Source organism: Triplophysa rosa, linkage group LG14 (genome assembly GCF_024868665.1).
Source record: "Triplophysa rosa linkage group LG14, Trosa_1v2, whole genome shotgun sequence".
Classification (NCBI taxonomy): Eukaryota; Metazoa; Chordata; class Actinopteri; order Cypriniformes; family Nemacheilidae; genus Triplophysa; species Triplophysa rosa.
In genome coordinates, this window is record NC_079903.1 from 21,082,700 (window position 1) to 21,096,488 (window position 13,789).

Here is a 13,789-nt window from a genome sequence, read left to right on the forward strand (position 1 = left end):
TACAAAACGCGCTCTGTTGAGCAGTTTGTCTGTTTAGGGCCACTGTAGAAACAACACGGCGAATTCCATGTAAGGGGACCTGCGGTGTATAGATACAGTAGAAATAGCTCACTCTAAATCATAACGCTTTATTTTGTAAGGTCTTTATATACCTCTGAAGACATAGCTATGTGTATTCTATTGCATTTAATACATTGGACCTTTACACTCTTCAGATTATAAAAATACAGACCTTAAACCTGTGGCCTAGTGGTTAAAGGTTATACTTTCACATCGAGCTGCTGTTTGAATTCTACATTTTTTTATTTCTTCTACTTTTTCCACTAATGTACTAATAAAAAAAAAAAAACATTTACATTTGGAAATTTGGGACTGGCACACGGCCATGCAAAACCCACCAACGCAATACATAAGCTGTTCTGGGTGAACGCCAAGGGGTCGCTATGTGGTTGCTAAAACGATTCAAGTGGTTCTGCATGGTTGCTAAGGTGTTGCTAAATCACTGCTCAATTGCCCACGTCTAAAAGAGCACACCATCAAATTTTGTGTAGATGTGACATGGGGGTCCTCCCTCGATATAAGTCTGTGGGGCTTTTCCATCTGTTTTAGAGAAATATAGCAAACCTATCCTAAATGATCTGCACGATTTACACAATGATAACGCACATACCACGAACACTAATCATAAGATGAACAACAACAGCAGCGATGCTTGCACATAATATTTAAGATAAAAGGACCATGATCAGCATTCATGATGCTCTGATGCCACCTGCACTAGAGAGAAATACACCTGCTGACTCAGATCATCCAGCCATTCAAACTCAGAAACAACCCCGCTGTGAACACGGTGTTTATGTAAGACTACTGTTTCTTCAAGCCATCTATGGCATGTCTCCGCAGACGATCTTTGGAAAGGATTTGCAGAACTTTGACAGCACATATAACCTTTTCCAAGCACAGCGACCCTTGCTTGGAAGTCAACAAATACACAGAGGCAACAGCTGCACATGCATGTTTCAATTGATCCCTTTTATACATTTCAATTGTTCTGTTTCTGCCAAAGCAAATCAGTGTATCTGCCATCTGGAAGCTTGCCAGCGAGATGTGACTCTCTATCCAGTGTGAAATCACTAATCCTGCTTTGGAATCAGTTTCTTGTTCGGGTTATTGCAAGAAAAAAATGGATTTACAAAGATAATGTGATATTTTCCATGCATTTTATTTTTCTTTAAAAAAGATGCAAAAAAGGGTGTGTTCATTTCAAAACCATTTCATCAAATCTTATGTTTTTGTCTCATTTGATCTAACTAACCTCATATATGCTTGTCCACCAGCTTGACCACAACTAAACCAACACTGAATAACGTAAATACGTTATCTCCTTCGGCAAAGAAGCGAAAGTGTGACGACGTCTTAGTTCGGTCTCAGCCACTGTAGTGCTTCGAAAGGGAGCGAGAGGGGTGGACTGAGCCATTGGTTGCAATTCGCAACCTCACTGGTAGATGCCACTAAATTTCATACACTGGACCTTTAAAGGTAAAGTCGAGTAACGAACAGGTCCTCCTGAACACTTCACATGGAAGAGATGTAAAAGTGCTCTACGAACTTTCTTAACAGAATCACCAGTAAAGAGGGTGCAAATATTCACACCTCGACAAAAGCGAACAGGAAACATGTTTTTCGCATTTCGGTTTTTCCGCCCCGAGCCAACGTGCATTCCACATGGGAGCTTGTCACGATTCGAGCTATTTTTCCGTTTCTACAGTATGTAGCACGAGTGTAAAATCAATATAGTCCTGCAACAACAACCCGTCCTCACTGTTCCTTCAACAGCGGTCGCCTCTGATGTTTCTGTCTCATCAGCTAATATGAAAGTCATCTTTTATCCTTGAGATCTTTTGCTTTCTCTTAAAGCACATTTGCATGTCACAGTCTTCTGTATTACCCGCTCGTCTTCTCCCTACGCTCTCGCCCTCTGTTCTCCACACGTCTCCACATCTGTTCTTTGTATGAGGCAGGTTGCTGGCTGTCCCCGTGGATCGACTTTGCATAAGTACGTGTGCGTGTTATAGATCAGATGTTGACAAGGCTGCAGTGGGTCTAGGCTTGTGTTTAGCTTCAGGCCAGTGACTGTGTACGGACAGAAATCCACAGAGAGAATGTTTTATTCTTTCAAACATCTTCACCTTCCACATGGGCTCACAGAAGTGGATTACGGCCTAAGGGAAGAAGGTTCAGCAGTTCACTACAGCCAGGTGATTTTGACATAGGCCAATAGCTGTTGTTGGTTCGAAAACAAAATACATAATCTTGAACTATTAGTATTCACTAACTGTACTGTGAAACCAGGGAGATGATAGACATGAATGACAACCCTACTGAAAAAAACTATCACAGAAATTCTAGTGGTTTCCATTAAAATACCATTATGAACCATTACACAATTCCTATTTGTAGTGTGTTTTGGGCAAGGCCCTGCTGAAAAAATACCCTGCTGAAAAAAACCATAGAAACCATTAAGGACGTTGTAATGGTTTTAATGGTTTTATAGGGATTTGTATTGGTTTTAATGGAAACTGGTGTCTACTGGTATGTGATGGAATCTATTGGTGGGATGTTAAATCCTATTGGATTAATGCCCAAAACACACTACAAAAAGGAATTTTGTAATGGTTTTAATGGAAAAAGCTATTGGGTTGTAGGGGTATTCTAATGCAAACCATTAGAATTTCTGTGATGGTTTCTATTAGGTTTCTATGTATTTTTTCTATACATATATACATTTATATATATTCTATAAATTTTTTCCACCATGCTTATAGAAATTCTAATGGTTTAAAACAAAATATCATTATGAACCATTAGCTTTTTCCATTAAAACCATTACAAAATGCCTAGTGTGTTTTGGGCATTATTCCAGTAGGATTTAACATCCCACCAATAGAATCCATCACATAGGCTACCAGTAGAACCATTACAGTTTCCATTAAAACCAATACAAATCAATTTAAAACCATTATAACCCACAGTTACTGTCTAGTAGCAAACTAAAGATCTCACATTTTCTTTCATATAAAACTGGATGAAAAAACCCAAAGACATTCTAAAGTTGTTCTGCAGAAATCAAATCCCCAGGTATTACTATGACAGATTTAGCTGACTAACACACTGCTGTGAAATAAAAATACACTATATTACACAACCACATTATAGTATACGGCGATCCACCAAATCCACCATCCTCTCGATGCCGTAGCTGTGATGTCTGAAGGCTCAAAGCTGGTGACAGATCGTTGAGATTATAAGAAATTCTCAAAGTGTGATGCTTGGATGATCGGGTTTTCTCCCTGAGGGGAACCCAATGATGGGTTTTCCCTTCCTTGATCTACACCTTCACCTTTGTTTGCTCGAAGTGGAAAATTTCCACGAGGCCCATTAAGCCCCCGCATGCATTATGGCATGTACGCTAACACATTTAACGCTTTCATCTGATCTGGTAACTAGCCCATCCCTCCCCCCAATGTAAGCTCTCTTGCTTACATCAAACACTTCTGCGTATATTTTTTGCCACTCCTTCCCCCATTTCTTTACCTCTTGCTCTCTCTTTCAGTCAACATCACTTGGCCACAGAGGCTGGTTGCTGTGGCAACATCTCCCAACGGAGCTGGCTACCTTCCCTGTTACCGTAGCAACTGGTTCCCTGTAGGATTCCAAATGAACCTCTCTCTCTCTCTGTCTCCTTACCATAATTGAACAGAAATACGTTTCACTGGCTGCTTTATATTCAGTAGGTCAAACATATTGCCCAAAGAAAAGCTAATTTAGCACAGCGGATTAGAACCATTGACATTGTTTGTTTGAATGACATTGCTCCTGTAAGACGGTTAGACACACACATTTACACATGACTGACGTCACGCCAACACAACAGCTCGTGACATAATTATGTACACACGAGCCCAGTAAGATAACGTCAAAAAATCTCAATTTCCTAAATGGATTTCATGGCTTTTACACTAAATCTCTGCATCTGTAAATGTTACGAACTGTACGATGCTTTCGATAAAAACAGGTTTCACTTTAGGTGCTTGGTTAATGCTTACAAAGTGAATTTACTAATTACACAGATTGCTCCAAAAGGCGTCTCTATATCTCTACTATCCGCTCTCATGTGCTACCGAGAATGTCTTTAAATGTGAAATATACAAGACTATCCAGCCGGACTCATTAATATTCATATACATATTCATCACAGACCATTAGCGAGTCATATTACCCATGTCTTTAAACTCATGTTCTAAAGATCCTCTAAATTGAAAAGTGTAATTGCTGCTATAAGCGGAGATTGAGGAGTGCTTTTAGTTTTTGCATCTAAGGCAGGCGATATATCGAAAACTCACATCACAAACTACAAACCATATTACATCACAAAGTAAATATCCATGACGATTTAGCTGCTGATGATTTAGTCTACTAAATGACAAAATGTAAATGATATAAAACTAAAATGATTGCATAATCTTATTATTATTTTTATTGCAAACAACAGAACTTATAATGTAATATAATATAATACACATTGAAATATAGACCTTACCTTTTAAACATTAGACTTGTTTGTTGCATAAGATGTGGATTAAAGAGAGTTTTTTTTCTTCTAAACCTTATCAATGTACAGTAGTGACCAAAAGTGATGTAAAACATTGACGTTTTTTATTCAAATCATACAAAGAACATTTAAAAATGCATCCTAAAAAAAGTGCATTAAAATACACTTTATTTATTCATTTAGTACACTTCCATAAGTATACTTGAAGTATGCCTACTATTTATATTAAAATGAAAAAAATAATGGCAAAATTAATTGAAAGACAAATTATTAATCGGATGAGGTACTGCTTGAAAACCTTTTTTCCAGTGTATTTCGTTTGCAATTATTACGCTAAAATTATACTTTTTAATACTTCTAATTATAGGGTCTAAAAATAGCAGTTATGTACACTTCGATCATCCCATCTTAAAAAGAACTAAAGACTAATTTTTTGTATTACGTACAAATTAGTATGCAAAAATAGAGCACTTTTAAAATAATTTTAAGTGTATTTGAGTGCACTTTTTTGGGATGTTATAAAGTTGTGCTTGGAATGGAAGTTTGAAGCTCAGCTTTAAAATTTAAGAAAGCTTGGCAAAAAAGTACACACATTTCATTTACTAAATATTACCACAAGAAAGGATCAACAAAATATTAATAGCAGACACTATAAAACTGTTTTTCCATGCTTCCTGTAAACTTAAAAAAAATGTTTATTTGAATAACAGTCACAATATGCTCTAGTTTGCATTTTTGTCAAATAAATACTTTAAAGGTTTAATGTTGTTTTTTTCCCATTTGGTACAATACACCACATATTTTGATGATGAACCTAACCCGAGGGTGCATTAAAAGCAAATATTGTACAAATATGCCCTCTGGACATCACTTTTGGACACTGTATGTTGGCACCCAATACATTTATTTCATCAACTCATTTGGCAAAACTAAACAATACCATATAAAACTGACACTATTCAATTTCTAAATTACACAAAGCTCATTTTAAACTGATGGTTCCAGAGTAAATCATGTCTAATTGCCACGACAAACTGACTGTACAATGAACTACATCTATTTTTCAGACCTAGAGCTTTAATACGTTGCTATTTTTGACATGGAAAACAATCCTTTGTAAACTGTGTTGAATGGAGTACCACAGTTCAACAATTCATTCAATTATCTGTGCTTGTGAATGGTTTTGATTGCTACAGAACTCATCTCGTCTCACAGTGGCAAGTGTTTACAAATGGCATTTTCTTGCTGTGTCCTTGAGATTCCCCGCTGGTGTGAAATATGCCGTCGGTGAAAGATTCTTGGAAAAAAACAACGTATGAAAGATCACGCGGAACGCATACAGCACGACGAAAAAATGAACGGCTGCTGCGAAAAGCAAACATTTTAGAAATGATGAACAAGCCTAAATGCAACGGTTGTGCAACGGTTCGAGGAGAGAGGCTGTGAAGAACACTGCGTTCTATCAGCGAGAGGAGAACGCTTGGATTGACACAACTAGCGGGAGAGACAGACAGAAAATAAGTGAAGTGGACACAGACAATAAATACTTTATCGTAAAACAAACTGAGAGAATGGAAATAAGTGGGGAAAAGCTGCGACGGGCCATCTGGGGATGAACGAGAGAGGAAGAGAAGGCGGGATGATGGAGAAACGGAGAGCGTGACAGAAGTACCCAAGCCGATCCGACAAGCAAGAGTCTGGACCTTTCCGAGACCCTACATAATTGATGGAAATGCAGCAAGCAGCCATCTTTCTTTTCGAAAGCGTGTCGGCGTCACACTTTATGCACAACCACGAATGAAAACTGTCATCTGAGTTTTGGGGTTTCAGTGTATAATGGTCACATGAATGTACTGCAAAGATTCCACCGTTGTTGATGGAAAGATTCTAGGTGAGATCTGAATAGCACGTCTACTGTAGTAATCTCAATCTGTGGAGAAGACAGAACTCGTGTGTGCCTTAAAAGGACAGTACACACAAAAATAAAAAATTGTCTTTGTGTTCACCCTCATGTCATTCAAAATCTCTGTCTTCGGCGCAACATAAACGAAGACATTTTGAGAAATGTCTCAGTGGTTTTCCATACAATGGAAGTCAATGGTTGCCAACATTCTTCAAAATATCTTCTTTTGTGTTCTGCAGAAAAAAAGTAAAGGCATACAGATCTGGAATGACTTTTCTTTATCATCACTGTTATTACGTTGATGGTGGGGAAAAGGTTTGGCAATTCTTCTCATGAGGTCTGACACGTTATGTCTAGGCCATACTCAAACAACAGGCAAACATCCTAACATCATTATTTTGCATGACACGTTTTGCAATTTCATCTTCTCAGCCAATGTAAGGAAATATGCTTTCCATAAATTACATGAATCGAGCTGTCATCTCGACAAGATATGTTTGATGACACCGCTGAATTAATCTACATGATTCCGGGGGGATTTATATCATGTGGAATCAACCAACATTTCTCATAAAGCACTAGATTTTTTTTATTCCACACAATTCCTCCAAGGTTGACCTAAATCTGTCTTTGATCTTTAAAATCCACCTCATCGTGCCTGCAGCTATTTGCTATAAATCTGTTATCGCTCCTCACATAGCCCAGTTTGTATCTAACCGCTTCTCTAACCACTGGTCTAAACTTGCCCGTGCACAAATCACTGACATTTACAATAGAAATACTGTGACGGTTGCTGAAAAACCTAGTTTAAAATATACAACTTGATTTTCAAGTTCTGAACGCAGTCGTACTTCAACGTCTGCCAAAGTCATTCATTATCTCAAGAACTGAAATCGGTTCTTGTGGTCTGACATAGTTTTATTTAATATGTTCTCAGAAGATTGCAGCCTGTCAGCAGCTCTCGTGACATCTCTCCGCTGACCGACGTCTCCCTCAGGCCGCACGCGAGCGCAGATCACTGACATAGATGAACAGGATTAGGCGAGCAAACCAGTGCCAGCGGGTTTAGGATTCCCCCAAAGCTATCTCTCGCTTTCTCACAGCCTCTTCTGCAGTACCATTATCCTTCCATGTAAACTCTCTTTCTCCATTTCCCTCAAGTATACAAGAGAAGAACAGCGTTATCCATTTATTACAGGATCCTCATAGGCTGTCTGACTGAAGTCTCCTACCGGGAGTCAAAACCTTCAGCAGGAATTCATTTTCAGCCCCGCAATGTTTCAAACATCAAACAGAAGAAAGTGTACATTAGGGTTTACACTGGACAGAGACGAAGACCTGGGTTCTGACTTCATCAAAAAGATGAGCAACAGCAGATGCTTCGCTACAGTGTTTCCATTCACAAAATCCTGAAATGCAGAATCGTATTAAAAACTGTCTTGGATTTTATAATCAAAACTTAAAAGTGACACTGGCTGCCAAATTAGCCACGCTGCTAAATTGGGTATAATCGCATTGGTGAGAGTTAATGGATTTCAGCATCGCAAGTCTCGTAAATGAGGATTCTTTCATATTTATGCAATAAGTCTCGTCTCCAGACCGACAGTGAACACAAAAACTGCGGGAAGGAAGAAAAATGATGCACTAAAATGGTGCATTTCGTGCCATGCAGCAAAGCACATTGGAAAACATTAGTGAAACCTGATTATCTCCCAGCTTGTAAATTAATTAAACGGGAGAGGGGCGATCTGGTGGGGCTTGTAGTATGTTCCTATCTGTTTCAACATATCCCCTGCCCTGCAGCCCGAGCGGCTGTTCTTCTCTACTGACAGGGCCATAGTCAACATAACATGCGTGGCAATTGAACCAAACTTTACGATTTGCCAATGCCACCAATCCCGTCCTTGCAAACTGACAACATGTGGAGTCTTGACAGTTAAAGTATATATCCAGATCCAAAACAAACCAATAAAACAATAAAAAAACGAATGCACCACAGTGATAAATGAACCATCCAGGAAGCACTGAGGCAAAACTACGACCATCGAAGTGTAATGTACAATGTTCCTGAGAAACTCAGGCCAGATGTTCTGCACAATTGCGCATGATTTTCCAATCTTTTGGAAACATTTCATGCTATTTTCCCTCGGGGGCAACACAGCACAGCTTCATTTGGTCTCGGGTTCCATAATGTGAGTCTTTCCTCCGCTTCCAGAAATCTAATATCAAAATGTTCTCCGAGGGATATCGCACTCCCAACAAGCTGCACAACAGGCCACAGTTCAGCTGTTTTGTGTGTGTGCGTGAACACAGCATGCAGTGTGACAAAAAAACCTCAAGAAAGTAAATAATCATTTCTGTTTTCTTCCATCAACACACAAACCCTCCACAACAATCCAAGCACTGCTTTCATGGGGGAACGGGCGCCCAAAAACACTACGCGAGGAACATCTGAAGATTCAGTGAAGAAAAGAACTCTTTTTTTTAAAACGCACGTTCGAGGGAAATTTTAAGAAGTGGTTTAAAATAAGAGAAAACGGGAAATCCAACATGCTGTATCGTGACCGCAAAACCCGAGCGAAGACTGCTTACACACCAGAACAGAGTTAATCCCAGTAATGCTCTTACCAGTCAAGAATAATTCAACAATGAAAGATGGGTTTATGGCTAATAAATTTAAGCAATCTGCACTGGTGGTTAATAAATAAAGAAACATAATAATCCTCTTTAAATCTGACTGTCGACTTCACGCTCCTACTTTCGACAGACAATAGACGGGATTTGAAAGCAGATTATTGCTAAAAGGAATTATGCTCACTGTTTCCCACAGCAAGGTGACTTTATAGACATTCATCCCTTCGTCTTAAATCTGTCGTACAGGTCGATTCGGAAGGCGTACATTTGTAATCTAGTCATGAGTGTAAACAGACATAAAGCACTACTGCTGCCATGGAAATGTAATATTGCATTTTATTCCTTCCACTGATTCTAAACCCATTTTAAATCTATTCTGCTCTGCCAGTTATGACAACAATGCTGTCTGCACGTCAACCTATTTCCTGTCTGTCTGATATTTTGTTATAAGTGTACAGACATGGCTAAAGGAGTAAAACCAACATAAACAACACATGGGTATCCCTGTAGACAGTTATATAAACATTCCTCCTTTCATTTCATCAACCTGCTGTACTCACGCACAGGGTCACTGCACAATTCAGGTGATGGTGGGTTTCCTAGACACACCCTATAAGCATTTTGCTGTTCATTTCCCTCGGGCCGACGCCAGCATCTGTGGATCGGAAGCTAGAGGTGAATGCTGCTGACGCACTCAGACAGCAGGAGAGGGGACGGTGGAAATCAGCCAGGTCTCTCTCACTCCTTTCGGTCTCTTTTGGGCTACACAGAATACTATGTATGACCTCAAATATAGGTTTTCACGGGGAGAAATCCACCTTATTAGCTATTTTTATTACAAAAATTAAAAATGACACTGTGTGTAATTGTTATTAATGGGCGCCTTAAAGGGAAATAAAAATCCTCTCATCATTTACTCACCCTGGAGTTGCCAAAATCTTTATAAATGTCTTTGTTCTGAAGAACACAGAGAAAGACATTTGGAAGAAGCATGTTTTCTTCATTTTGGTTACAAGCATTCTTCCAAATATCTCTCTCTGTGTTCATCAGAACAAAGAAATTAAAACAGATTGTTTAGACTTGAGGGTAAGTAAACGAAGACAGAATTTTCGTTCCTTTAAAGTGCTGCTCACCCCATTTTGTATTTTATTACTCTGTGCATGCGATTGTGCAAATAATGGAATGCAACAAAATAGCATTTTGAATGACACAACCAGCTAGTTTTCAATGTGTTAACCTTCGGAAATAGAATAATGTAATCAATTTGGGATGCCTGTAAAGATGCTTGTAAAGATTTAGTAGCTATAGGCCACATCAAGATTTCATTACCTCCACCAAATTGATTGGCAATTTGCATGAAATGGGACTTAATAAAGGTTGGGTATTATTAGCACTTTCGTACTGATTGATTGTTGATTATTGACTATACAGTGAGAATGACTGAATGAACAAACAAAATCAAGGAAACGAAACATACCTCAATCTAAATCATCCAGGCTAAAACCTTTTTTCTCCACAAAACTGTGACAATAAAATCCCTTCGGATACAGTCGGGAATTGACAGATATGGGTTCTCTGTTTTGTACTCTGCTTTGTTCACGAGACTCACAAGGGATTAACAACATTTAGATCCTTTCAGACTGACACAATCCTCTGCCTGCACAGCTGTTCTCCAACATCTGCATGCGTGCAAAAAACTCTTTATGTAATAAATCTGTCCCATTTATGCCGTTTTGCCCAAAATACCTTCTAGCCTTTGTCAATTCGAACATGCTTCATAATACGAAAAGAAAATGTCTAAAACACCTGTAAAATCTCAGTCATTTGTATTTGGCCTTGAGGTGCAGCAGGCTGCAGTCTTCACTGCAGGCCTCAGAGGCTGCAGCATATCCAACAGCACTGAATCAACATCCTCAGACATCATTCAAGCGTCAAGACTACGTCTGCTGTAGCATTCTGTACGCTTCACCATACGTTTGCTTTTCAAAACCCGCAAAATCTCACGTTTTATTTCAGCTAAAAAGTGCAGCTCCAAACCTTTCATTGAAATTGTGCTGAAACACTAATTCTGCATTTCTAATACATATAACAGGGACAATTTTCCCCTCATAGTATATTAGACATTTCCACTATACCGTGTTTTTCTTAAGATAAATCAAATATACTAAATCAACCACTGGTCAATCTATTTTTATAAAAGAAGAAAACCCCATTGTGTAATGAAAAGTCATGCCCCACCCTTACAAATAAATACGTTCGGGTTAATTTATCTTTCCATTTATCAGGCCACGCTCTCTCTCTCTCTCTCTCTCTCTCTCTCTCACACACACACACACGCACGCACGCACGCACACACACACACACACACACACACACACGAACACACGCACACACACACGCAGAGAAATAACAAAAGGGTGCAAAAACCACACCAGCCCCCAGGACTGCATGTCACTTATATGATTACTGTTTTCAATTTTCCCGCATCTTAAAAATTATACACGAAGGCCTATTATTTATTGTTTAAAAAATAAAATAATAAATGACAAAATCTCCAACTGAAATAACCCAACAAAATCGCTACAACACGATCTCAAGCGTAAAATGATGTGTATTCAGATCTTACCTCATCTCTCCAGACGCAGTAAGACAATAAAATCATCAATATAAATGACGTTTTCTGCCCCATTCTTCCGTCTTCTTTACTTTCTTTGAATGTCTATTTTAAATGACTGTATTATTTCCGAAAAGAAAAGCAATGGGCACGAGCTGATTTGCTGCGGGATAGGAGCAGGTCTACTCGGCGCTGGGCTGTGATATCCCCTGTGTGCGCAGATCTGAGTGCGCGCACGGCTGCGGATCCGTTCAGTCAAACCAAGCCCTCCTCCGCACGCGTCGCGCTTGGAATGCGCTAAGGTGCGTGCCCATTTGCTGAAGAACAGCGTCCCCTGTTGGACGTTAAAAGAAACACACGTGGGAGAAGTCTATGAAGAGATCCTGTGTACACCGCGGTTGATGAATTAATAAACGAATGAATTCTCACAAGAGAAAAACAAAGAGTTTTCTTGGATACAAGAGCACAAAAGGCAGACGCAGTAAGATAGCTAACAAAACAAAATACAGTAAAATATGTATTTCAAATGCACAACTGTCAATAAACTTATTTACATAGCAGACAATATATATGTACAAGCACATATTGATTAGATATGTCTCTGCGCTTACGTATTATTTCCTCACTAGAATAAATAGGTTTGAAATCACTACACACACAGACGACGCAGTTGCACATTTTGGCCGCTAGAGGACAGTAAAGAAAACTGTTTACAATATGCGCATTTACACAAAGTCTTTTGTGCTGTAGGCATAATGCATAATAGCTATGCATTCATACCATGCAACACCTTCAACTTAGTTTTACATCCATGTGTAGACCTATATCTGCAACGATGCAGTTTAGAAGACTAATGACTTGTCAGAATTAAGATTAATTGCTAATTGTTTTTACGCAAATAAACTAACCTCAGCATTAACAGTGTGATGTGCTGTCTACAAACAAAAATAAAACCAGTTTGCTCTCAGGCCTACGTACAGTACACACCCACCACAGCCATGACATGATTAATTTACCAATAAAGTAAACATTTAGTCAGATTCTAGCGGTCATGATTTTAAAAAAAAAAAGCACTGTCATTAGGGGTTCGGAACGCCGGTGTACCGGAAGTCATTCCTTATTTGTCCTGCCCAATATGCAAAGTGTGTTTAAATTCATGCGCTGCTGCGCAGACCGATCGGTGTATGATATTGAGTACCGCGAGAGCAATTATCGAAATGGACTGCTTTAGAATTGGTCTCGCGGTACGTGACGTCACACAACGAATGGTCTGCGCAGCGCTCCACGAAGTCGAACACACCTACGGCCTCATTCTGAGAGCAGGTGGGAGGGAGAGAAAGTGACTATCAGAACGCTGAATGAAACTCTGAGGAGTGTTGAACTTCGTTTGAGCCCTTCATCTATTACTTTTGTTGGAATATTGTACTGAAACCGACATAAAACACGACGGAATTGTTTAGGAACACACTAAAGGGCGCATTCTTCAGGGTTTGTTTGTTTGGTGGCTTGTGACGCGGAACGGGAGTTAACATGAGTTCTGCCGCGGTGTACGAACATGTAAGTGTTTTATGTTAACTATTTGCATTTTATAATATGTCGTCAATGTCCCACATGTTTATCCTGTCCAGACCGAAACTGTTTCAAGTTGCCCTGCGACCCATCACTTTTCGTACCGGCTTTAAGTCACTCTAGTCATTCTTCTTCTCACGGTTTGCTCAATATATTTAGTGAACCTCAAAATATTTTACGTGAAGCTTAACGTTTGCAATATAAATAAAACAACATGAACACAGATTGAACCACACAAAAAGAGACCAGTGTAAATTGAGAAATAAAAACGTATATGGAAATGTTAATAATAAAACCCCACTAAGGAACTTATCGTAGGTAGGCTAAACAACCCTGTTGAAAAAAACAGCATATGCTGGTTTTGATGCTGGTGTGTGCTGGTTTAAACTGGCCAAACCAGCATCAAAACATACCTAGCCCAGCATATGTAGCTTTTTAAACAGGGAAGAGCAGTATG

At 39.2% G+C, this 13,789-nt stretch overlaps 2 protein-coding genes across 6 annotated transcripts in view; one reads left to right on the top strand and one right to left on the bottom strand.

Annotated features, from left to right (window-relative positions):
- The window catches only part of aplp1 (amyloid beta (A4) precursor-like protein 1), a 38,779-nt gene extending 26,771 nt beyond the window's left edge, over positions 1-12,008 (bottom strand). For all 5 annotated transcript variants that reach the window (XM_057350599.1, XM_057350595.1, XM_057350597.1 and 2 more), the window contains exon 1: positions 11,776-12,008. In XM_057350599.1, coding sequence (XP_057206582.1) covers positions 11,776-11,838 — 63 coding nt within the window. In that variant the 5' untranslated portion in view covers positions 11,839-12,008. The remainder of the gene's footprint in view (positions 1-11,775) is intronic.
- A 1,084-nt stretch (positions 12,009-13,092) lies between these two features.
- The window catches only part of st14 (ST14 transmembrane serine protease matriptase), a 29,534-nt gene continuing 28,837 nt past the window's right edge, over positions 13,093-13,789 (top strand). Inside the window, exon 1 of the mRNA XM_057351507.1 lies at positions 13,093-13,320. Within this exon, the coding sequence (XP_057207490.1) occupies positions 13,294-13,320 (27 nt within the window). The 5' untranslated portion in view covers positions 13,093-13,293. The remainder of the gene's footprint in view (positions 13,321-13,789) is intronic.